The 26,769-nt window shown below is 36.4% G+C and overlaps 2 protein-coding genes across 6 annotated transcripts in view; one reads left to right on the top strand and one right to left on the bottom strand.

The window, feature by feature from the left end:
* The window catches only part of SNX29 (sorting nexin 29), a 587,226-nt gene that overhangs the window by 551,195 nt on the left and 9,262 nt on the right, over window positions 1-26,769 (bottom strand). For all 3 annotated transcript variants that reach the window (XM_045521723.2, XM_010961733.3, XM_045521724.2), the window contains exon 3: window positions 3,777-3,882. The gene's annotated coding sequence lies outside the window, so the exon portion shown is untranslated. The remainder of the gene's footprint in view (window positions 1-3,776; window positions 3,883-26,769) is intronic.
* On the top strand, window positions 34-26,769 carry GSPT1 (G1 to S phase transition 1). Of its 3 annotated transcripts, none has more exons than XM_010961730.3 (15): window positions 34-55; window positions 10,992-11,033; window positions 11,151-11,192; window positions 11,915-12,142; window positions 13,175-13,208; window positions 14,842-14,919; window positions 16,063-16,243; window positions 16,848-17,002; window positions 17,177-17,317; window positions 18,602-18,695; window positions 19,557-19,637; window positions 23,145-23,318; window positions 24,175-24,264; window positions 24,424-24,592; window positions 26,276-26,769. In XM_010961730.3, exons 3-15 carry the CDS (start codon window positions 11,171-11,173, stop codon window positions 26,326-26,328), a joined length of 1,500 nt encoding a protein of 499 aa, XP_010960032.1. In that variant the 5' UTR covers window positions 34-55; window positions 10,992-11,033; window positions 11,151-11,170; the 3' UTR covers window positions 26,329-26,769. The 3 variants fall into 3 exon arrangements, with proteins under 3 accessions (XP_010960032.1, XP_074202917.1, XP_074202916.1); XM_074346816.1 differs by lacking the exon at window positions 34-55 and adding an exon at window positions 103-716 and having other exon boundaries at window positions 11,918-12,142; XM_074346815.1 differs by lacking the exon at window positions 34-55 and adding an exon at window positions 103-716.

Genomic DNA, 26,769 nt, shown 5'->3' with positions numbered 1-26,769 from the left:
CGCGCTTCATAGCCGGAAACAGGGCCCACCGGGGCTGCGAACTACCAAGGCGAAGGTACGGGTGGTGGCAAGGGGTCAATCCGCGCCAGGCGTCGGGTTGGCGCTGAGGCGGTCGGAGGTGGCTGGGGTTGGGTGGGAGGAGATCCGCTCGCACACACGAGGAGGGTTGGGTCGCCGCCGCTGTCGTCGTCGCGAGTGCGGATAGGGACTGGAGCTGCCGCCGCGACGACGCCGGGGATTGTGTCGCTAGCCCCCGGCCCTTCTGCCTTGCCGCTTCCTGGGGTCAGCTCGGCCTGCTCCTCCCCAGCCGGTCGCCCCCGCCTCCATTTCCCGCCCTCTCTTTACCACACACACGGCCCCCCCGATCATGGATCCGGGCAGTGGTGGCGGCGGCGGTGGCGGCGGCGGGAGCAGCAGCGGCAGCAGCAGCAGCGACTCGGCGCCGGACTGCTGGGACCAGGCGGACATGGAAGCTCCCGGGTCGGGCCCGTGCGGCCTCGCCGGTGGCCCTTTGGCGGCGGCCGAGGCCCAGCGTGAGCACCTCAGCGCGGCCTTCAGCCGGCAACTCAACGTCAATGCCAAGCCCTTCGTGCCCAACGTCCACGCCGCCGAGTTCGTGCCGTCCTTCCTGCGGGGTCCGGCCCAGCCGCCGGCACCCCCAGCTGGCGCCGCCGCCAACAACCACGGAGCCGGCAGCGGCGCAGGAGGCCCTTCGGGTAAAGGGCCGGGACACGGGAGGAAGCCGGACTGCGAGGGCAGGGGCAGCCGGCCTAGGGGTTGTAGCCCACCTGGGATGGGGACGGGGGTCGGGTTGGGTGGGGTAGGGGCGCCCCTTGCCGGGCCGCGGACGCGTGACGGTGGGGCCGGGCGGCACGTGGGGCGCTGACAGCGGCGCCCGGTGCCGGCTGCCCTGGGTGGGGCGTCCCCGGGCCGGGGAAGCGGCCTGCATGGGGTCGCCTCCGCGGAGGGCCAGGCGGAGCAGGAGCAGCGTGCAGGGCACACCGGTGGGGCCCGGGGCCTGAGGCCCGCCTCTCCCCCGGGGACCGCAGTTCCCCGTTGGAAGTGGGAACCATATGGGACGGAGAGGGGGGCCGCCGCGGGTCAGTGCCACGAGGCCTAGAAGTGAGGACAGACGGAGCCAGCAGTCAGTCGGGTGGGCGCTGAGGGAACTGAGGAGTTGGGGACGATGAATACTCGACTTTTCCCTTTACCTTAGGCTTTGGCGAGAGAGCGTCTCTTGCTGCAGTTTCTAATATTGAAACTGTGCGTTTTAAATATCTACGGCACCGAAGTGTCCTGAAAGAATCCCAGGATGCATTGCAGTCGTGTGATCGGGCAGAAACTGTTGGCTATCAATACAAAGATCTTTTTCACCGGTAGTATTTTGAAAGCTTATAAAGTTCATAAAGTTAGAATTCCTCACTTAACATTAAAGTGTGTAGGAAACTACATTGATATGTGTGCCCTTTTTCTTAAGTGAGACTTGGACTTTTCTCCTTAGTTGGTGACACGTTTAGAATTTTTATTGCGGTAAAGTCGTTTATCTTACTCAGGTTGCTTGGTATAACTCACTCTACGTTCATGTGTCAGAAATTAGTCTATTCAGACACGAGCATTTGTTATAACTTAATAGTTGTCACGTGCCATTTTGATCATAGCTAGCCTAGTAGACTTTCTGTGGTTTCAAGTTAAGGTCAGTCTTCTAAAATCTTAAATGTATTTAGGGGCTGCTTAAGTGATAGCATGCTTTCAGGTACTGATTTTGTAGAAATGTCAAATGAGTGAGCTTGATTTCTTTAAAGTGCTATGTTGTATTTCTTAGGTAGACATCATAAAAGTGCTCTAGGAGTTCAGTTTCTTCAGGAACTTTGGCTACAGTTTTCTCTGTAGAGGCAAAGAGAGAGTTTGGGGAAATTTTCTTGGGAAGTATGTATGTGAGCAGTTTGGATTTGGTTGTTTTATTGACTGGTGTTTCTTTTATTTATATGAGTGGTTGATATATATGCCCTTTGAACAAGAAATTTTAGCCTTTTAATTCTTCGCTTAGATCAAGTCATTTGGGCTGTGTAAACTAGTTCTCTTACTAGCTCCTAAAAGTGCCTTTTCCCCCCAAACCTTATACAGATTGTTTTTATCCAGCCATTTTCTTTTTTGGCCCTCCCTCCTAACTCTGGAGTCACCAATACCACTCTGATTAGACCAAGGACTCCATCATCAGCCAGTCATCAAGGGACAGCCCTCCTTTGAGCAGTGGTCTGGAATGGTGGTCATTGTTGAGTGACTAGTCATTGCCTCTTTCACAGGAGAACTGTCTTTTCGTGGTATTTGCCAATTTGCAGTTTTACTCTTAATCCTTTCCTCTGTGACAGTGTTAGAAGTTGGAGATGTAAAAATGTGTAGGGAAGCAGTTGTCCCTACATTGTGGTCCCTACGTTGTGGTCAATTTTTTCTTTCTTTTTTTCTTTTTTTTAACCAGAAACTCATTTTGGTTACTGACTCTATCAACTGCTTCTACAAAATGCCAGTTAATGTTTAAAAACCAACCAACCAACCAACCTGTCGTCTGTAGGATGCCTATTTGGAAAAGAATAGACTTTCTAATTGAGGTTCAGAACTATGTGGCACTGTTGGGTTGCATGTTCCAACCCATTCAGGTCCATAAATTACCACCATCAGAGCAGAGAATTGTGCTTGGAAGAAACAGGGAAAAAACTGGAAATAGCATTTAGATTGAAATTTACAAAGAAGAAACCATAATGTTTGCAAGGTTTTTTATAGTGAGGAAATAGACTGTAGGGCTAGCATGTTTTCTTTTGCTGTTAAGCCATAGCTTAAATTGATGGGTGTTTTTGTGTTGTTTTTTTTTTTTCTTGGTTAATGGAGGTACTGGAGACTGAATCCAAGACTTTGTGCATGCTAAGCATATACTCTACTCCTGAGCTATTCCTGCCCCCCCTCCTGTGGGTGTGTTTTTAAATTAGTTACCAGGAGAACTCTTGAAGGGGTTTAGAGGTAGAGCACTAGAATGACTTAAAATGTGTGTCTGTCTAGGATGAATATCTTTCTCCTGAAAAAAGGTGAGTCTTCTCTTTTCCTTCCTTTTTGTTGAGGTGGCTAGGGTGGGGAATAATTTCAGTGGTGCTTTGAGCAACCAGTAGAGGAAAACGCTTTTGTGCAGAAGAGAGTTATTCACCTTCACTGGCAGGCTGCTGATTAATGCGTATTTCTAGCTACCCCAAGTCAGAACTTGGGATTCAGTGTTGACCTTGCATCTCTTTGAAAATTTTTAATTTAGGTTTCCAAAGGAATGATTAAGTAGAACCCATTTAAATGTAATTAAGTATAATTCATTTAAGTACAATTCTCTACAGATCCAAGTAAATTGGCTAAATGATGGTCTTTTAAAATAGAGTCCCTGAAATGCATGAAAATGTAGACAAAGTTTGTGTGTACTAGAACAAACATTTCTATGTTAGAATGTACTTTATTTTTTAAAAATTTTTGAGGGTAATTAGATTTATTTATTTATTTATTTTAATGGAGATAGTGGAGATTGAACCCAGGACCTCGTGCATGCTAGGCATGTGCTCTACCACTGAGTTTTATCCTTCCCCTAGAATGTACTTATTTTAAATTCCAATTTGCACCTAGTTCAGTCTCTTTTAATTGTTAATGTTTCAGCAGTGTTAATCTGGGTTACTTCATGTCGTCGTCTGTTTGGGCAGCCATAACAAAACACTATAGATGCGGTAGCTCACAAACAGAACTGTACTTACTGCTCATGGTTCAGGAGATCAGGGTGCCAGCCTGGTCGCATGAGGGCTCTCTTTCCTCTTCTGGATAGCTGGCTGCTGACTGACTGCTTTCTGTGTCTTCACATAGCTGAGGGGACAAGAGAGCTCTCTGGGGCCTCTTTTATAAAGGCACTAATCCCATTCATGTGGGCTCCACCCTCATGACCTAAGGCCTCCCAAAGGCCCCACCTCATACCATCACTTTGGGCATTAGGATTTCAACACAGGAATTTTGCAAGGGACACAAAACATTCAGGACGTAGAACTTGGACTTTCAGACACAGCCAAAGCTTCTAAAGTAATAGTGTAGTGTTCATAGTGTTCTTTCTACCATCCCACCCTCAATGCCTCTCAAAACTCTGTCATTATAAAATGAGTATAGAATAAAACTGGCAGTCCTCAGTAAGTCCTTAGAGGGTGAATTATCTCCAAAATATAGCAAATTATGTTGTGGAACTTGAATTTTAAAGAGAAGTGTTCTGTTTTGTAGTGTTTGGGTTTTGCTGAATGCCTTGTGGGAAAGGGACTTTTTTTTAATGATTGGTATGATTCACATACCATAAAATTCACGTTTTAAAAGTTCAGTGGTTTTTTAGTATGTTCACAAAGTTATGCAACCATCACTACTTGATGGATGCTTGTTAATCATAAAATTTTCCCAAAGGTGACATTTTCAGGGCCACCAGAGTAGAGAAGATCCAGAATCAAAGAAATAGTTGTTTTGTCCTGAGGGGCTCTTACACTTTATTTTTATGTTAAAGAATACCAGTTGGCTAATAGATAAGTTTAGATAGATGATAGATATGGTTTCTTTTCCTGAAATGCCTACAGTAACAATTCTAACAGAAAGGATTTTTCAGATGGGACAAATGGGCTAAGGAGATCAGGGAAAGTATTGTTCCTGGGGTGTCATTTCTTTTCCTACCTTGACTTATTGATTTTAGAGATCACTGGAGTTTGGCTCTTGTTTCATGGTTTTACATGTAGCAGTGGCTCAAGTGTGAGAAAATAGGGAACAAGCGAGGGCATCGCTAGTGCTACGCCATGTTGAGCAGCTGTTTAAACTGTTGGAAATTTTGATTGAGAATAAACCCTCTTTAGAGCAGCTTTTATTTAATGCTTTTTGCATTCTTCTGTCCTTTGTTTATTTTTCACCTTTCCTGGAATTATACTGCATGAAAAGACAACAGTTAAAAAACATATCAGGGCGAATTAGGGAAATATTGTAGAGGACAGATTATAAGCCTTGTTTTGCTTGCCTTTATTTGCTGGGGAGGAAATGTCTTAAAGTATTAAAGTAGTGTTTCTTTTTGGTTGGAGAGAAATTAATGAAAAAAGCTTTGATCATCTTTTGGCGTGAGTTAGTATTAGAATGGAACTTTTCGGGATGTGAGTTTCTGGTTTTGCTCAGGTATGTGTGTAGCTGTTAGTGAACGGACATTTGCTGCCTGCAGCAGCGCAGAATACTGTGCTAGGCACTTGAAGTGACATCACCAAGGTAAATAACTGATTCTCAAGGGGTCTAGAAAGGGACCAGTTACCCAATGGAAGATTCTTGGTGGTAAGAGGGCCATACAGAGGGTGTCCAGGGCTTCAAAGCTGAGAACTGTTCACAGGTACCCTTATATAAGTAATTTCAGTCTTGTCACCCTAATCATAAAACTAAAGGTCTATTTTCTACTAAGTGTTCTTTGTGAATACTGTAAGTTTGGGGTGTTTTCTTATCATTAATATATGAAATTCACCCTTCTTGTGTTTCTGTACTTAAGTTTGCTAGAAATTTGTTAGAATAGAGCATCAGTTATCTTTTTACAATACTTGTAGGTAGAGACTTGTTTTCTTTCATGTCAAACAGCAATGAGTTAACTGCAATTCTGGCTATCTCTTGGGCATATTAATTTAGAATTTCATCATTCACAATTCTTAAAAAATTTTGAAAAGCAAGAATTTGGCTACTAGTTGAAGGTTTTTAGTTGTTTTGAGGTTCTCAAGACTTCTTTTTTAGCTGTCAATTGTTGAGTCACACCAAAGCTGCTTAAAAGTTGTGTTCTTGTTTTCATTAGATTTTAACAAAGCATGGCTGGTCTATAGATGTAGTTGATTTTGTTCATAAATGACTAGTCGTTAACAGTACTCCAAATTAAACTAGTTCTCCATCATATTCTACTTTGTTGGTGAGAGAAACACTTGGCAAAGATTTTTTGAGCATCTTTAACTAGCCTAGCCTAAGAGTGGTCACAGCAAATTCCAAACCACATTCTGACTAGGTAATTGTATGTTACTTCACTTGAAACAAAAAGTGCATACCTTAGCAAACTACTTTGTATAAAGTAAAAAAACTATAAAGATATATTGTACAGCACAGGGAACACAGCCAATATTTTATAATAATTATAAATGGAGTATAACTTTTAAAAACTGTGAATCACTAAATTGCACACCTGAAACTTACATAATATTGTACATCAACTGTGCCTCAGTTTTTTTTTAAAAGAGTGTAGCTTAGAATGTCATTGGGGCAATTTCCTGGTTGACTATTTCTATAGAACTCCAGTGGGCTACTATACTACTAAGCAGTCTGTGTCTATTGCCTTTGGGTAGTTTTGGTTGCACATAGGTGTTTTTCTGTTACCTTTGTACCTTATTGGGGTGTCTGAAACTGTTTTGGTTTATGTATTTGGTTATGTATTTTGGTTTATGTATGTATACACTTCATTGGTTTTGCAGTAGCTAGGTTATAAATCATAAATAAGGCTATCTTTTACGGTTGTTTGAAAAATAGAGTGGAATTTTAGTTACTCTACAAAAAAGTCTAATCAGGTTCATATGTGCATTGCTTTAGTGACTGAGAAAATAGATTCTTAGAATGTAATACAGTCTCATCATTTTCAGATGAAGAAACTGAAGCCTAGAGATGCTGAGTGAATGCCTAAGGTCACTCGCAGATTTAAGGACACAGTTGAGTCTAGAATCCAAATTTGCCCACTGCTAAATTTAGTGTTCTGCCACACACCATGCTGCTTAATTAATAATGGGGTGGGGGGAGGCCATGCGTAGAGCGAATTACTACAACCATCATGGATGCCCTTATCTTCACAACCTCTTGAGGTATAGGTACTGTTGACCTGTTATACAGATAAGAAGATTAAGGTTCAGAGAAGCTAAATAAATAGGTGAGATGACATCCATGAATAAATGAAGGAGTTAGGATTCCAGGGCTGGTTTCAAAGCTTACTCAAGTAATAGTAACTCCACTAGTCCTTTCCTTGTGATTGGATATTGAAAGATCTTTTTGGCTGAGATATTTTTTCAGAAAGTGGGCCCACTGTGGCACTGTCTTCATGTTCTTTCTCAGTAGTAGCTGGGTGACAGTGTCTTAAGTAGGCAGTGCTCTAATATTTTGAAACTACTTTATGCATTTTAGGAAATGATAATGTAAAATATGTTAAACAGCTCTGTTCACCACTGTAACATTGTGCCTTTTTATTTTTAGAGTGTTAGGTAATTAAGGCAAAACCATGGACACCTGTACATATTTTATGGGCTCTTCTTTCTGATGTCTGCCTTTACTATACTGCACTAACATTTTCCAGTGTTTTCTGTAGGAGAAAAATACCTCAGTGTGCAATTTTGGTGAGATTATATGGTCACCTGTGTGGCTAGAGAATGTTTAGTTCTTCCCTCAAGCTGTACTTTAACATCTCTTGAATATTGTTTCTCTAACCCCCTTCTTAGAAAATTGACACATATAAAATGGTTTTTACTCTATTAAACCCTAGTGGAAATGAAAACTGCTAGAGTTAATTCAGTAAAAATTAACTGTGTATATTTATTCTATACAGTACGCTGTACCAACCTGTGGAGACTACAAGAGTAGAGAAAAAAGTCTCCATGTTTCAGAAAACCAGAGTCATTCTGGAAGTCCATAATCTCCTAGGGAACACGAACTAAACTATGTGTGTGGGTATATCTAGAACTGAAAGAAGGGTCATATCCTAGGGGATTTCAGAAGAGAGCTCATTAGCCCCTCGGGATGGCAGGGTGGATGGGGAGTGGGACAGAAGTGGAACATTAGGTAAGGCAATTGAGGAGAATCCTTAAGAGGAGCTACAACTGTACACATGTGGCTCTTTAATTTTGAAATTAAATAAAATCTAAAACTCAGTTCCTTGGTCACAGTGTCTATGTTTCAAGTGCTTATTAGCCACATGTGGTTAGTGACTCTCATCACAGCAGAGATGTAGAACATTTCCATTATTGCAGAAACTTGGATTGGACAGGATCATCACCCTTTTTCTCACTTCCATGCAGTGTAGGACACTTGTGACTTCTGTGACAGCACTGAAGCTGTTTTTATATTTTTTCTTTGAAGAACATACCGTTTAGCTAACGGGAGTAAGATACTTTAGTTAGGATAGCTATTTTAAATTTCTCTAGTGTGTAAAGAGGATTAGAGATTAGTCTGATATCTAAAGCAGTGCAAATTTAAATTGGTGATTTATGAAATACATGGATTAAGGACTTTTCAAGAACTGGTTGTACATTTGTGTTTAAAACATGTTGCTTGAGTTAGAACCTGGGTTTCGCTACCTGCCACATATATGGTATTGACTAACTTGTGCTGTACTGAACTGGCAAAATAGGAATCTCCATGTTGAAGTCCTTTGACCCATGATCAAATCTTTAAAAAAATTTTTAAAAAGTTTTTTTAATTGAGCTGAAATCTGTGTAACATAAAATAAACTATTTTAAAGTGAACATTTCATTGGCATTTAGTGCATTCACGGTGTTGTAAAACTGTCACCTCTGTCTAGTTCCAAAACATTTTCATCACCCCAAAAGGAAACCTGTATCCATCAAGCAGTTACTTCCCATTCCCATTTTCCTTCTAGCTTCTGTCAACCACCAGTTCTGCTTTCTGCCTCTGAATATTTCATGTAAGTGGAATGGTATAACATGTGGCCTTTTGTGTCTGGCTTACTTCACCGTGATCAAATTTAACTAGCAGTTTTAAGACCCAGATTATCATCTGTGTTAAAACACAGGCTGTACTATTGCCTGACTGTCTTCTGGTAAAATCTTTTCACTTCTTGTTTTAAAACCTGTGGTAATATACCTGGTATTACAACCAGTTCATTAATCTTTCTTTATCCAAAACTACAGTATTAGTTTCTCCTTTTAATTTAGGGTATGGTAGTTTTATTCACTTGTATACTCTGATAACTTTCCTACTTAATTAAAATTATTCCTCTGAGTACTGATAGGGGTGTGTTTCTGAACATAGAGATATCAGTAGAAAATATGAAACCGTAATTTCATTCCTTGGGAGGTTTACTTCTCTTTCACTAGCAGATGTGAACCCTGCAGGACTTGAGAAATCAAGCACTAATGGTCATCTGTTTGCTAACCATGAACAAATGACTGGGCCTAGTAGAATCCTAAGCCCAGGATCAATAGTAGCCAGTAAAACCTGGGTGTGATGTGTATACAAATAAGACCAGGGCAGAATGAACAAGAAGGGTTTGCGCGCACGCATGCCCGCGTGTTTGTGTGTGTGTGTGTGTGTGAAGCCTGGGTACAACTATACTGAGAAGCTTAAATTTAAGGAACATCTTGCTATATCTGTGATTTTTCTGGTTCATTATTCCAAACACATCAGTTTGCAAATGCTGCTAGCATTGCCATTAAATTCATAATGTCACCTCTGAATGCATGGAAAGTTTCTTCTGCCATGGGGAAACTGGTCAACTTCGTATTTTGAGGCCCTTTAATAATATCATCATTAGATGTATATTAAGCACTTAATTGCTCTTGGTACTTGATTCTATCTCTGTCAACTTTATAAACTTAAGACAAACATACTATAAAAGTAAGTTGTTTTGAAAAATAAAACCATGAACAGATTTTGCATTATGCACCCATAAGTACACAATTCCTGTTACCCTTCCAAACCTAATTCAAAGGATCCTCCCCCCCCCCAGTTTCTTTTAATACCCTAACCACATGGAGTCATCTTAGACCTTTCACTCTTCCTTTCTTCCTACTCCTATCAGACATCGCCTCCTTTATCTTTGCACTTAACCACTCCTCTCTAGTCATACTGCTCCTTTGTCCTGATAGCATTCTTTATTGTAAGTAGTGATGTTGGTCTTTCTGCTTTTTAGTGTCTTTACTTCTCTGGCTCATCCATATACTGCCATAGAATGATCTTCCTAAGTGACACTTGGCACTGTCACTTCTTTCCTCAAAAAAAAAAAAAAAAAGTTGCCCCTTACCTTTCAGGGTCAGGAATTACTTTCTTCAACATTTCATGTTCTTTAAGATTGGGCCCAAAACTTTTTGTTGACTTGTGGACGTTAATACTTTCTGGGCACTGATTCTAAGTACGAGTTTTTTTGCAGGTTATGAATTCACTATTCTTTATTACTTGTTGTGCAGGATTCTCCTTTGGTGTCTTTTTGCATCTTGTAGATTTTTAAAGCAAAAGTACTTACATGTTGGAGTATCATTTAGGTTTATCAGATGTAAAAAATAAACTTACATACTGGGCTATCAGTATATATTTCTCATATATCTCTTCAGTGATGTCATAAGATTTACAGTGTGACAGTTGTGCAAACTGGATTGTTGCTTGACCTTAGAATTCTAATATAGGACAAAATTGGCATTATTGTAATTACTTTTTCTGAGATGATGTAAGGGCCTGTATGCATTTCAGATACTTTATATGAATGTCCTTTTTACTTTATTGGTATCAAATAGAATTTATTCAAGGATCTTGATGATAACATGTATGATTATAGAATCTTGGACTTATCATTGCATTCTTGGGCTAGAGCTACTGAGAGAATCAGGAGAAGGAATGTGTATTTGTCAAGCAAAATCTTAACTAATTTGATCTGTGCTGGGCTGCAGATTACTCTTATAATGTCTGTAAAGGAAAAGTTTATGAAGCAAATTTAGAGAATAAGCATGCTTTTGCGACTCATTTCAGTTACTGAAAATGTTTTTAAATTGGTAGATATTTTTAGTGGGTTAAATAGACTTGTAGTTTGAAAGCCTGAATTAGTTGCCATTGGTCTGAATTATAGAGGTTTTTGTTTTGTTACTGAACTTCTATTTTTATGGTATTTTAGAAGATGAGTAAAATGGATGTATAGGTCTCAATTTTTAATAGAACTTATTTCTATTAAACAGCATCTGTGGAACCATCTCAAGAGGAACAGTCATTGTGTGAAGGTAATTTTCTATGATGGGACTCTTTGAATATCTAATTGAGAAAACATTAAGTTCTCTATGGTACTAGTACTAGGTACTATTTTGTAAATATATATTATATCTCAATTTCTTGTCTAGGTTCAAATTCAGCTGTTAGCATGGAACTTTCAGAACCTGTTGGTAAGAAATTTTCTGACCATATTAATACAGTAATATGAAACTCTTTCACTCTCAAGATTTAAAGTGCAAATGTAAGTGTTATGATTATTATAATGCCTACATTTAAAACTGACATGGAGTCTTTGCTATTAGGATTTAGAAAGCAAATCTAATTGGACATTAACACTGCCATGATAAATGTGATGGCAAAAGCAGTGAGTAGACAAATGCTAAAGTCAGTTTGAATAGTTGTACTTGATCCATTTACCTTGAGAAAAACTTCCTTCCTTTGCAACTTTCTTACCCTTAAGGGTTTCATATTTCCAAGGTGATTAATAAAGTTGATGACAAAGTTACATTACTTGCAGAGGAAAAAGAAAAGATTTTTTAAATCTTTTCACACTTTTTAGTATTCTGATTTTGAACTTTCCCTTTTCTCCACTGTCAGGACATCCTGATGCTGGAATAACTGGAACTGTTAAGAATATTAGATCTCCTGTTCATGTGTTTTGTTTGTCCTTTCAAGCTGAAGCTTCATTAAAATAGCAGTCTCTCATAGTGTCTGAGTCAGAGCTCTGATGTCAGCAATGAGGTCAGCTTGTCCATTTCTGTTCTCTTACTTTTGTGCCACTAGACGTTAGGAAATGGAACTGATTATGCAAAGGTCTGTTTCTTGTTTGAAAGCATGTGTGTACAGATGATAAACGTTTTTCAGATTACTAAGCTAAAATGTCTTATTTCAGTAGAAAACGGGGAGACAGAAATGTCCCCAGAAGAATCATGGGAGCACAAAGAAGAAATAAGTGAAGCAGAGCCAGGGGTTGGTTCCTTGGGAGATGGAAGGCCCACAGAGGAAAGTGCCCAGGAGATGATGGAGGAGGAAGAGGAAATACCAAAACCTAAATCTGTGGTTGCACCGCCAGGTGCTCCTAAGAAAGAACATGTAAATGTAGTGTTTATCGGACATGTAGGTAAGTTGCACTCATAAGCAATGGTAAGAAATGACCAGAGTTATTAGGTACATCAAACACAGAACATTTTATTTAGCTACTTGGAGATGTTTAGTGAAACTGTACTGGATTAATCTAAAATGTTTTCATTTTTAACTCAGTAGATTTCTTACTGGCCCAAAATTGCCAACACTTCCAGCGTGGAAGCTGGAAGAAAATAAGCTTCCTTATATTTATATGAAATGCACAACTGGTCTCTAGACTGCTGATGATGACTCAGTAGATTTTGGTATCTGTTAATTAATATCCTAGAAAATGCACCTATATTTTTGCGTGAACTTCAGTTGATTTTGTGGTATTAACTTTACTAGGTAGTGAAATTTTGTGTGTAAGAAATTAATTTGGAGTAGCTTCTGGATGTTATTGTGTTGCTGGTTTAGCACACAAAACCCTATTTAATTTACTCATATATTCTCTTGACAATCTGACTTATGCCAAAAATTGGTAGAAGAAAATAAAGAGTTATATGTCCCCCTTTCTTCTCTTTATCTGCTCTCTGCTTTCCCCTGAATTTGATACAACCGTTCTACGTTTTTAGTAGCATGAACTCCTTCGAAATTTGTAAAGGAACACCTGTATTGGCTAAAAGCGAAAAAGACTACCTAAATGTAGTTCACAGGTCTTTGGCTACTTTTGCTCTCTGTTGAGGCTCTCCTTGGGTAGTTTATATTCTATTGCTGCTGCAGAAGCTCAGGGAGCAATCTGTTTAAAAAAAATTCTTTCCTTTTTCACCAGTTAAAGTAGCTCTAAGTCACTGCTATGCTGCAGGGAGTCTTAGCCTCACTTCCCAAGGGGATGATAACTACCCAGAGCTTATGACCCAGATTCCTGTCATTGCAGTTGCTTTTGCGAGCTGTAATTATATATGTTAAATGGACCTTTAGTTGTATTTGTGTATAAAGTGACTATGTTTTGGGTTGGTTTTTTGAGGGTTTTTTGTTTGTTTGTTTTTAATACCTATGGTTTGCACATTGTTGATATTGTTACTTTTAGATGCTGGCAAGTCAACCATTGGAGGACAAATAATGTAAGTCTTTTTTTGTTAAATATCTTTTGTTATCACTGTAAGACTCATGGAACATTAATTAAATGTATTTCTAAAAGCTATCTTTTAGATTTGTTAATAAAAACTAATATAGAACCCTAGATTATAAGAATCTTAGTCTGCTTTAAATATAATTTTCTGGGGAATAATGAATCTGAGAGAACTGGTTTTTCCTCATTCATTGACTCCTTAAATTTTTGTGGATTTAATCAAAGACAGGTAGTCTGGCTAATGTGCTGAATAATTTTTTGGCATATATAGAAGGTAACTATGTATGAAAATACCATGGTTGGCTTTTAGTGATATGTTCTAGAATTGAAAAATATTTTAATTAAAATGTCTTTTTAATCCCTCCTAAATTAGACCCATTTCTTTAAGTTACATCATCAGCGGATCTAGAGGGCATATCTTCATTGTCTTGCCTTGTTGAGTAATTTTAATCAGTAATTTGCCAATTCTGAAAATTTCCACAACAGACCCTATTACACATGAATCATTAACTAAGGCTCTGGAAGGAAGTGACCAGGCCCGTATGTTGTTATTTTAGGAGAATGTATATTTTTTGCTTATGGGCTGGAATTTTCATTGGCATTTCACTAAGATTCTACAGTCAGAGTGGTTAGAAGTATGCGCTGTAGATGACTCTACAGAGAATGTACAGAGAGGAAAGGGGAACAGGATTTGGATTGAGTCAAAGGAAGCAGTTAGGTATTACTAAGGAATTATTTAAAAAATTATAATCTCACCTTGACTAATAGTTTTTAAATATTAAATATTGAAATAGTAAGACTTAATTGCTTAGACAACACTGTTGGAATTATTTTCTTTTATATAGTACTTACATTTGCTTTTTTAAAAAAAACTTGTATTCTGAAATAATAGATTTACAGAAAGGTTGCAAAAACTGTACACCGTTGTCATATAACTTATATTCAGCCTACCCTAATGTTAACATTAAATAACCATAGTACAGTCATCACAACTAGGGAGTTAACACTGGTGCAATACTATTCGAGATCTTATTTGAATTTAACCAGTTTTTCCATTAGTGTTGTTTTTCTGTTCTAGAATTCCACATTGCATTTAGTTGTTACGTCTCCTTAATCTCTTCCAACTTGTGACACTTCCTCAGTCTTGTCTTTCATGACTTTTATAATTTGAAGAGTGCTATTCAGTTATTTTATGGTATGTTCTTCAATTTGGGGTTGACTGATGTTTTTAACAATTAGATTGAGGTTATGCATTTTGGACAAGAATATCACGGGAGATATGTTGTTTTATCATAGCATTCTATCAGGGCACACATGATAGCGATATTCAGTGTTTTATTTATTACTGGTGGTATTAGCCATGATTACTTGGTGTTTGCTAGAATTCTCCACTGAAAAGATACTTTTTTGTTCCCCTTTATCTTGGGAGAGTTAATTTGAGACTGTAAATATCTTTTTCACTGAAACTTTCATGATTTCAGCATCTACCACAGTGGTGCCTTTACTTTAAAGTAGTGTTTTATAGAATTGAAATTCTTCTCAAGAGCTTTAAAGGTTTTAGCTTCACAGCTGAATAATTTGTGAGTAATTAAATGTTTGTTTCTCTTTTCTTGAAATGTTTTCAGGTATTTGACTGGAATGGTTGACAAAAGGACGCTTGAGAAATATGAAAGAGAAGCTAAAGAAAAAAACAGAGAAACTTGGTAAACTTTTATGACACTATAAATTACTTTTAAGAAAACTCTGCTTAATGCTTTTGAGGTCTACTAAGATATAAGTTCATGAGGTCTAAAAATGGTGTCATAACAAAGGAAAAGTTTCCCTTCTAATATGACCCAGTAGATCAGTTCCTGATGACATCATAACTTAACAGAAAAAAATCTGGAAACATCTGAACATCCAGGATAATAACAGGGGACTTGTTGAATAAATTATAAGACATCCATTTATTTGAGTTATTACCTGACCACTAAAATTTCATTTCTAGAACTTACAGTAACCAGGAATAGAACTGATGTCATAGTGGAATTTGAGGAGAAAGCAGGTAACATAGTAATACATAGGATATGATCATTAACTATGTGAATAAACTTGAAAGAAAATAGATGAAATTATCGACAGTGGTTGCCTTTGCTTGGTGAAAGGGTCAACTTTTTCATTCTTTCTAACCTTACTTTTTTTGTTTTTGTTTTTGAGTTTAACAAGCTTTATCTAAATAGGACATTGATGGTCTTTTTTTTGAATTGTATTCTGTGATAAGGGGGAAGAAAGCCTACTCAATATAATACTAAAAAATAGGTTACTTTGTAATACAGATGATGAGGTAATCTAAATTAACACCTGCTATTATGGATGGTTTGAACTTATGTAAGTAATTTTTCTATGGCAAAGAAATACTGAAATAATTTTTAGCAAGTAACCATTGCTCCCACGTAGCAGGTTAGTGGTCTTCACTTTTGAGAAATACCTTCAGATAGCCGTGATTTGTATTATACTTTGTGCTAGATGATTATAAAAATGAAATATTAAGGAACTTAGTACCAATGCCAATATCACCATGAGATAAGTAATAAGTTCCTTTATATTGTCAGCTTGTTATAAATAATGTTTGCTTATAGAATATATAATCATGACACTGGATATATGTAAAAGATCCAAGCATCTGAATCACAATAATACAAGTTTTAGTCACTTAATTTTCATTTCTACCCAGTCCTGTTCATGATTTAAATGTTGTATGTGGGACATAAAGCTGGATGGCATCAATTATACCTTTAATGGTTGAAGAATATTTTTAAAACTTTCATGTTCTTACCAGTATTATTCTCATTTTAAAATTATTTTAGGTACTTGTCTTGGGCCTTAGACACAAATCAGGAAGAGCGAGACAAGGGTAAAACAGTAGAAGTGGGTCGTGCCTATTTTGAAACAGAAAAGAAGCATTTTACAATTCTAGATGCCCCTGGCCACAAGAGTTTTGTCCCAAATATGATTGGTGGTGCTTCTCAAGCTGATTTGGCTGTACTGGTAAGAAAGATATTTCCAATTCATCTGTGTATTTGTTAGCAGCCCAATATGAAATTTAAATAGTTGAATTTACCTTCTAAAAGCTAGAATTTAGGTTACAGGGAACTGTAATATACATAGTCACAATTTTCGAAATCTTTGTAATTTGATTTAGTCATGAAAATATTTTAGCTTTTCTCTACCATTGCTATTATCTATTAACTGTGTCAGAAGTTAGTGTTCACTGAATGCCAGGCCTACCCATTTTGTACCCAATAAATGTACTGTAGGTACAAAAATGAGTAAGAAATGATGTGTTTTAAGGCCTTTAGTCATTTTGCAATTTGTGTGTGTGTGTGGTCAGTGTATTAGAACTAAATCAAATACATGTTTAAATTGTAAAATATAAAGGCATACTAGATTTTGGAAAATTGGGATTCTGAAGAAACATTTACCAGAACCTTAAGCCATTTAGACATTGTGATGTTCAAAAAGTATATATGTTGTAACTCAGTTACTTCTACTTTCTTGCAAGAAGCTTCTGATAAAACTGAAAAGAAAGATGTTTTATTGCTAGAAGAGTGTACCTGAATGTATAAGAATAAACTTTGATTTCTTGGAATAGGTAATCTCTGCCAGGAAAGGAGAGTTTGAAACTGGATTTGAAAAAGGAGGACAGACAAGAGAACATGCAATGTTGGCAAAGACAGCAGGCGTAAAACACTTAATTGTGCTTATTAATAAGATGGATGATCCAACAGTAAATTGGAGCAACGAGAGGTAAACTTTGGATGTCTTACTGTTTTTTTATAGACATATTAGTGCAATAAAGGATGGTTTTGTTACTGTATGCTTTTTCCCCCCTGGGGTTTTTCTAAACCTTCATTTGTTTAATGATGAAACTTGAGTTCAGTTGCTTTACATTATAATTGAGTTATTTATAAATATTAATAGATATGAAGAATGTAAAGAGAAACTAGTGCCATTTTTGAAAAAAGTTGGCTTCAATCCCAAAAAGGACATTCACTTCATGCCCTGCTCAGGACTGACTGGAGCAAATCTTAAAGAGCAATCAGATTTCTGTCCTTGGTACATGTAAGTAACCTTTTCTTTCTTTTGAAAAAAGTTTGTGTCTTAGTAAGTAATGTAAGAAAATATTGACGTAACCTTGGCATTAAAAATACCATGTCCTTTACTCATTTTTTAATTGGATTGTCATTTTGTTATTGAGTTATAATTCTTTATGCACTGGATATGGATACGAGTCCCTTATCAGATATATGATGTGCAAATATTTTCTCCCATTCTGTGGGCTATCTTAATACTTTCTTGATGGTGTCCTTTGAAGCAGAAAAGTTTTTAATTCTGATGAGGTCTAGTTTATTTACTTTTTCTCTTTTTTTTTTTTTTTAACATTTTTTATTGATTTATAATCATTTTACAATGTTGTGTCAAATTCCAGTGTTCAGCACAGTTTTTCAGTCATACATGGACATATACACACTGTCACATTTTTTTTTTCTGTTAGTTACCGTAACGTTTTGTGTAAATTTCCCTGTGCTATACAGTATAATCTTGTTTATTCTACAATTTTGAAATCCCAGTCTATCCCTTCCCACCCTCCGCCCCCCTATTTACTTTTTCTCTTAATTGTGCTTTTGGTGTCATGCCTAGGAACACATTACCTAATCTGGTTACTTTCTTCTAAGCTTGTTATAGTTTTGGCTCTAAGATTTAGGTATGTGTTTCATTTTGGATTAATTTTTTTGTAAGTGAAATCTTATTTACTATTGCTTTGTGAGTGTTTAAACTGGGAAGTGTGAGTCTTTAAATTGTTTTTTTTCCTCAAGATTGTTTTTGGCTATTCTGGGTCCATTGAAATTCCATATGAACATTAGGATCAGCTTGCAATTTCTGCAAATAGGCAGCTGAGATTTTAATAGGGATTGCATTGAATCTGTAGATCAATTTGGGGGGAGCATTGCTCTCTTGGCAATATTAAGCCTCCTAATCCATATACTGTAGTTTTAAAGTTTTAAATTCATATACTGTAATTTTATAGTATTCTGATTTCAGAGCTGGGAAACTCCATAAAAATTAAGTAATAGAGTGGAGTAATTTTATTACAACATGTGGGCTATTTGCTACAAAATATTTTTCTGAATCTAAGTTTATAGGGAAGCTTTTTATTATACTGAGCGTTTTTTTTATTTTCTGAGGAATAAGATGAACTGGATAATAAATTGGTTGAATGAGAAGAGTATATGGGAATGAAAATATTGTTATAACCACATTTTTGTATAAAGTTATAGTCATATAACTGCTTAAAATTTTGACATTTATATTGACTCCCTTTAATGGATATTGTTATGTTCTCAGTGGATTACCATTTATTCCATATCTGGATAATTTGCCAAATTTCAACAGATCAGTTGATGGACCAATCAGGCTGCCAATTGTGGATAAGTACAAGGTACCCAAAATGTTTAAAAAATTGGGTTTAATGGGAGGTGATAAATTATTTTGTGTTTTGTTTTAAATTATGAAACAACTTTAATAATTAACATAACATAGGTATCTCTTTTTTTAATGGTTATATATTGTTCAGTGGTATTAGGCCATAATTTAATCAGTAGTTTATTTCAACTGTTTTCCAGTGAGCCAATGATCATATTTTAGAAACCCATACAAGTAAAACTGTTGGACTCAAAGGATTTGTACAGTAAAATGATGGACACTGACAAATGGCCTTCCAAAATACTGTGCTAACTTACATTACTGCCAGCAGTATTATGAGTGCTGGTTTTACCATAGCCTCACCAACACTGAATGTTAGTCTTTAAAAAAAAAGCTTCAATATTTTTAACTAGATTTTCAACTTCATTTTTAAAGTTACTGCAATATCAATATGTAATATTTTGCCCTTCTCAAATACCTCATTCTTTCATTATCTCCATGATAAATTTCTTGAACAAGCATTTTTCCAATTTTACACAAGAGGGAAAAGACTTAGAGATTTTTCAAAGAACCTGAATGTGAACAAATAAATTGAGATCTTCAAACAAAATTTTACAGTCTCCTGCACCATGCTTTCTTTTTTAATCTGAGTCATACTTATTTATTAGTATCATAATTACACATAATGCTTATGACACAGATATTATAGAGCGATTGTTACCTGTGTTTAAGATTAATCCTAAGCATTCTACCATTTGAGCTAAAGATTTCTTTTATGAATAAGCCCTGCAAGATTTCACTTTGGGTTGCTGAACTGCTATAGAGTAGTAATGAAAATCTGAACCTTGATTTTTTTTTTTTTTTTTAATTTAAATAGGATATGGGCACTGTGGTCCTGGGAAAGCTGGAATCAGGATCTATTTGTAAAGGCCAGCAGCTTGTGATGATGCCAAACAAGGTAAGAATTAGTAATGCTCTTTCTCATTTAGATTTTCTCTTGAAAATATTATCAAGGAGCCAGAACTTTTCAAAATCTTACGAATATCCATTAAAAGAAACTTAATTTTTAAAATCCAGGATTATGTTCTATTGATGTCAAGTACAAAATTTAATAAAAAAAAAAAGTAGTGTTATTCATTGACAAATGGAGGAGGGACAGTATTAGCACCATATTAGAGTTAAAAGATGCATCACTGTGAGAGCTTCAACTCCATTATTTTACAGGAAGTATACAGAGATCTGATGTGGTTAAGTGACTTGCTTCTGTTAACATGCTGGATTAGTATCGAGCCAGGTCGATGAAAACTTGAGTTTAATCATGATATAATTAGCTTTCTTTTATTTTTTTACATAGTTACATTGGATACTATAAAATAATGTGATCAAGTAATGCCCCTAATTTGAGGAGTTACATTTATCATAAATGGGTCTTCTCTTAACTTTCTACCTTATTGTAATTTCTTCATTATTGGAGAGGGTTTCATTAAATAACATGCAAAATCTCCATGAACTATTCCTTTGTGTTATTTCTGACTGCTCAATTGCTGATAATTGCAGATGACACGTTACTAAGAAACTTACCTGTTTTCCAGAGAGGACCTCTCTAACAACTCCATAGATGTTGTTTATGTAGGAAAATAGGCCTGAATCATCAGAACCTCCAAATAGAGATTTCTGTTAAATTTAACTGAGAATTTCTTTACCATGCTTATGCCAGGCACAGTGAATTAGAAAAGGTATCCATTGTCAATGTACTGTTCAGGTGTAATTGTAACCTTGCAAATTACACTTTGGGGTTTCTTGATGCCCTATGCATTGGAGACCAGAATATCCTATCATAGTATTTTTTTTTAACATTTTTTTATTGAGTTATAGTCATTTTACAATGTTATGTCAAATTCCAATGTAGAGCACAATTTTTCAGTTATACATAGTATCTTTTTTCTAAGGTAATTATCTCTGCAACCTGAAGGTCAATGATGAATGAAAATAATGGTCAGTTTGAATCCTTGCTATATTCTGTCTACAGAGCAGTCTCAGAAGTCAAGTTTGCTTGTGGAGATGGAAGTCAGACTGGTTGTTGCAGGGGGCTGGGGGAAGAAAAATGAAGAGTGACTGCTTAATGGGTATTGTTTCCTTTTGGGGTGATGAAGATGTTTTGGAACCAGATACTGGTGATGGTTGTACAATACTGTGAATGTACTAGGTTCCACTGCATTGTACAATGTAAAATGGTTAAAGGAGGTAAATTCTATGAGTATTTTATTGTAGTAGAAAGAAAAGTACAGCTTACTGTGGGCAAGTGAACTTAGTGCTGGGCTACAGCTGTAGGCAAGGGGCCTTGCTATACTAGTGCTCTGGGGAAGCTGTCACTTTCTACTCATTACTAAGCGGTAATCCTACAGTTTTTAATCAAGCTGGAAAAACTCAGTTCACTTTAGTCTCCCCGAGTCTCAGTGGAGTAGAATTAAATATTTTAAAAGACATAGACGCCAGACTATTTTACATTAAAAAATTAAGAAGTAGGCAACCTACAGGATGGGGGTAATTAATTGTATATCATAAATCTGGTAAGGGGCTAATACCCATATTATATCAAGAACTCCTACAACTCAACAACAACAGAAAGAAACCATCTGACTAAAAAATGAGCAAAGGACTTAAATAGACATTTCTCCAAAGAAGATGTACAAATGGCCAAAAAATACATGAAAAGATGCTCAGCATCACTAGTCATTAGGGAAATAAAAGTCAAAATTGCAGTGAAATAACCTCACACACACACACCCTGGGTGGCTACTATCAAAAAACAAAACAGAAAATAACAAATGCTGGCAAGGATGTGGAGAAATTGGAACCTTTGTGGACTGTTGGCAGGAATGTAAAATTGTGTAGTTTCTATACAAAATATACTGGCATTTCCTCAAAAAAATTAAAACCAGAATTATCCAACAGTTCCACATCTGGGTATGCACCTCAAAGAATTGACAGTAGACCTTGAAGAACCAATGTTTATAGCAGCATTATTCACAAAAGCCAAAACATGGAAGCAACCTATAGTGTCCATTGATGGATGAATATGGGAAAACAAAATATGTATACATACAACACAATATTATTCAGCTTAAAAAAGAGGGAAATTCTAACATATGCTACAACATATGTTTTATGAACCTTGAGGGCATTATACTAAGTGAAGTAAGCCAGTCACAAAAACATAAATAATGTATGATTTCACTTATGTGAGTAGTATTATACTTAGAGTAGGCAAAATCCTTGAATCCTTCACAAACTTAAGAATTTGTTGGTCTTAATCATAATTTTGCATATGGATGGACTAGAGATTAGACTTGTTATATTGTGTTTAGCTATAAAAGTCCGTATTTGGGGAGAGAAATTGTTATGCTATATTATTTGGGCAAAAAGTAGTAAACAATATTTGTTATATATGGTGGAACTGCTAGTGTATCCCATTACTGTAAAGAATTTAGCTAACAAGTCCAGCTGTAGTTTCTGTCAGTTCTTGTAGTGAATTTCAATGGACAGGTATCAATAGGTGGAGCTGCCTTTTGGGAAAGAAAGCCATTACTTGTGTATGTGGGTGGTGGTGGGGTACTATTAAAAGTTCAGCAAGTGACAGTTTACAGAATTCTGGTATGGAATATAATGATTCTGGATTCTCCACCGTTTATCTGCCATCATGAGAAAGTTCATTTTGTCTTGAAGGCTGTTATTTTTTGTTTTGTTTTCTGCCATGTGTTTTAAAAATATGAATTATCTCCAAGGGCAGAAATGGAGAATAAGGGAATACTTGTGGGTATTGTTTTAACACTTTCTTTCCCGTCTATATGCTCTTTAAAAAAAAAATTATTATGGCAAAAGACAGGTAAATTTTACCATTAGTGACATTTAGTACATTCATATGTGCAGCCATCACCACTATCTAGTTCCAGAACATTTTTATCATCCCAAAAGGAAACCCTGTACCTGTTAAGGTCAGTATGCTTTTAAAGCTTAGTTGTTTAAACAACTTAGAGAAAAGTACACTCTTTGGATGTTTGGGGATTGACAGGTAATGAAAGCTATGTCTGTTAACTCCTGGAATTTAATAATAATTACATCCATAAAATAAAAATCCAAATGTTAGATTTAATGTTTTAATTTTGAAAAGGCTTAAAAAAAAAGCAAATGCTAGTTTATACTTGTTCTATTTGGAAATTGTTAGGATGTGGTATTAAGAAGATGACAAATTAATCTTTTAACTGACAGTTTGGACTTCAAGGATGTGAATTTTTGTTAAGTTCGTGTCATACAAATGTAATAAGGTTTTATATTCGAAGAAATATTTTCATTAATCAACATCCACAGAAAAATGTGACCTGCAAGTCTACAGCAAACAGATCATTTTCTGTTCTGTAGTGTAGTGAATGTGTCAGAAAGCCTCTAATCTTGGTTTCTTTTTAAGCACAATGTGGAAGTTCTTGGAATCCTTTCCGATGATGTAGAAACTGATTCTGTAGCCCCAGGTGAAAACCTCAAAATCAGACTGAAAGGAATTGAAGAGGAGGAGATTCTTCCAGGATTCATACTTTGTGATCCTAATAATCTTTGTCATTCTGGTCGCACATTTGATGCCCAGGTAAACTAGTTATTGTAGTTGTCATGGTGATCTTTACTGTCTAAATGAAACTAGAATTTAAATGCCTTGTGTCCTGATGATTAGTGACAGGCCATTGTGTGCAGAAGGGGAATTGAAATAAACCATATATATAGATCACAACAGCTGTGATGTATATATCTTATACACATATGGTCTTTAAGATGGTACTGGAACTTGGTAGGTAGTATTTTTTTAAGTTCCCTTTTATTATTTCCTGTTGATAAATATATATTAATACTTATATTTTGCCCAAAGTGTCTTTCACCTTAAGTAGAACAGAACCTAGTTGCCTTGGAAGTCATGGTTTGTCTGCTTATTCAGAGCAAATAACTTTCCAGACAGAAAAACACATTAATTTCTCCATGTCATTAGCAACCTGATCTGCCCAGGAGAATGACAGAGTAAATGATTGGTATAGCTCACAGAGTTTTTGAGTTCTGTTATAAGATATGACTGATCAGGTTAGATTTTGATTCCAGATACAAGGTTGTTAATTTTGGCCCTTGGATATTGGGAAATGGATAAAACTGTAAGTCATATTTAGGAGAAAAAAAAACTAGCATGGGAACAGCAATGATTAACTTAATTCATTGGTGGGGAGTATAGAGGAAAGGCTTCCCGGAGAAGACAGTCTGCCTGTGTTTTTAAAGTTTGGGTGCTCACCAAGAAGATCTTTAGGGTAAGGATATCAAAGTTCATGCTTAGAGGTGAGGCGGCCTGACCTGTCACTTCTAACACAAAAATAACTTTAAGTTGGTACCCTACTAAGATCATGAGTTAGACATTTGATTATTTTTTACCTAGGGATAAAGATGTGAATTTTTTTGTTTGACAGATAGTGATTATAGAGCACAAATCCATCATCTGCCCAGGTTATAATGCGGTGCTGCATATCCATACCTGTATTGAAGAAGTCGAAATAACAGTGAGTTTTAAGATAATTGGAGTTTTTGTTTGCGTGTTTTAAGGTCATTACACCTTGATAATTTCTGACCAGCAACAGTGATGTATTCTTATTTACACTTCTATTCTTAAAGATTCTTTTATTTGGCATTATTCTGATCTCATCCTTTTTCTTGGATAGGCCTTAATCTGCTTGGTAGACAAAAAATCAGGAGAAAAAAGTAAGACTCGACCCCGTTTTGTGAAACAAGATCAAGTATGCATTGCTCGCTTAAGGACAGCAGGAACCATCTGCCTTGAGACCTTTAAAGACTTCCCTCAGATGGGTCGTTTTACCTTAAGAGATGAGGGTAAGCTTTTAAACTGATGTCTAGCAGTATATCTAAGATGCTTACTAGCTTTGGTAATCTTCATCTGAGTATAGTGTACATTACAAGTTCATAGAAAACTTGGATATAAGTTCTATATTCATATAATAAATGTTTTATGAGTTGAATGAATTGAACAACAGAGACAGAATTGATCATACATTTTAGTAGTAATGCTCTAGATAAAGAATCTTAATTTTGATATTTTGCGAGCAGTGGGTTTTGAGAATCATTTTATTTACTAAATAAGACATTTCTGTAACGAAATCCTTTGTAATATGTGTAATTAAAGCTCATCTTGAAGGGCTTATCCTGTACATCAAGTTTTGCCAAGCAAGCCTCTGAGGTAAACATCACTTTTGTGCTCAGAAGAAATCATTTTAAAATGAAATATGACTAACATTAACCACACTGAAATGGGGAGATAAAAGGGGTACATAGGTATTTTCAAAGGCTTAATATTCATGTTTGTGTGTGTGTGTTTGTGTCCGTTTTTGCCTACCCGAGTGAACTAGAATAGCTATAATTTTTCTGTCTCACAGCCATCAAATATTTTGATATCATGGAAACCAAATGACTTTTATTAAACATTTCTCTGTGGATTGTTAACTTAGATAACTATTTTAAGACTATGGAAGACTTTACGTAAAACTTTATGGTTCAGTTGAAATATAAATGGTCAATTCACATATTCCAGTTCCATTCAGCAGAAATGTCACTGTGTATCTACTGAATGTCAGGAGCTGTGCTAAGCACTGGGAATATGATGAATATGGTCCCTGAGCCTAATTTCAGAGAAATCTGTATAAAGATGGTATCTATTTAAAGTCATTATTTTAAAATTCTTCTTGGTGACAGTGAAAGTGGTTATTGGGTTTGTCCTATTAATATAACAAAATGAGAATTTTAGTTACTGATTAGAACCTGATAAAATCAGGCAGACAGAAGAAATTAATGTAGCAAGAATTTTTAACCCCAGAATTATTTTTTTCTAAAGAGTAGCTTGGCTTTTAGGTTTTTCACAAGACCCCTAATGGGTTTTGTATCTCTTATAATAGGACTTGAAAGCATTTTTTTAACAGCTTTTATTGAGATAATTTATGTACCATGAAATTGACCTGTGTACAGTTCAAGGAGTTTTAGTATGTTCACAGAGGTTTAGTCATTGCTACATTTTAATTTTATAACATTTAGGATATCTAAAAAGGAACCCTAAAACCACAAAGTCACCTTCTATTCCTACCCCTAACCCTAGGCAACTACAAATCTACTTTTTCTGTTTGCCTTTTTTGGACATGCCATATAAAACAGAATCATATACTTTGTGGCATTTAGTGTCTGGTTTATTACACTCAGCATATTTTTGAGGTTCAAACATGTAGTTGCATGTATTGTATATAATTCATTCCTTTTTATTGCCAAATAGTATTCTGTTTTAGGGATAGCCACATTCTACTTGTCTAAGTATAGGTTTTTGTTAAAGAAAATCGTATCTTTTCAGCTCCCTTCCACTTAAGACTGCCTAATTGGAAATTATGCCTTTAATGGTAAAGCCAGTAAATTAGTAGCTTACATTTTTAAATAATGATTTAAAATAATGTTTTAATATCTTACATAGCCTTGCTGTTAACTACTGAAAAGGTTTTTTAAAAATTTCATTTCTAGGTAAGACCATTGCAATTGGAAAAGTTCTGAAACTGGTTCCAGAGAAAGACTAAACATTTTCTTGATGACCCTGCACAATACTGTGAGGAAATTTGACTGCAAAAGCCTACTTCACACCACCTTTTATTTTCTGCCCACTGACAAACCTCTCCCCATATTTTGCAAAGACAAAATTCACAGCGAAAGTCCACATTATGTCAGCTTTCTCATATTGAGAGCTCTGCTATGCCACACTGTTGAATTTTTTTCCCAAGATTTTTTTCTTCCCCTCTCAAACTCTGCTTCCTTGGACAGATTTGGCAATAGCTTTCTAAGTGATGTGGACATAATTGCCTACAATAATGAAAACCTACCAGAAATTTTTTTTATTTTTCATTTTCCCTTAGGCATACTTAGCCTTTTTCTCCCCAGGCAGATGATTCTGAGTGTGCGAGTGTGTGTGCACATGTTACAGAGACAACTACCATGTTAATAAAATATTCGATTTGAAACTC

Source organism: Camelus bactrianus, chromosome 18 (genome assembly GCF_048773025.1).
Source record: "Camelus bactrianus isolate YW-2024 breed Bactrian camel chromosome 18, ASM4877302v1, whole genome shotgun sequence".
Taxonomy (NCBI): Eukaryota; Metazoa; Chordata; class Mammalia; order Artiodactyla; family Camelidae; genus Camelus; species Camelus bactrianus.
This window is presented reverse-complemented; position numbering and strand designations above follow the sequence as displayed.

Coding starts and splice junctions, on each gene's coding strand:
- GSPT1 (XM_074346815.1), top strand. CDS start 368: ATGGATCCGGGCAGTGGTGGCGGCGGCGGTGGCGGCGGCGGGAGCAGC. Junction 717..10,991: donor CGGCGCAGGAGGCCCTTCGG/GTAAAGGGCCGG, acceptor TCTATTAAACAG/CATCTGTGGAACCATCTCAA. Junction 16,244..16,847: donor AAGCTGATTTGGCTGTACTG/GTAAGAAAGATA, acceptor TTCTTGGAATAG/GTAATCTCTGCCAGGAAAGG.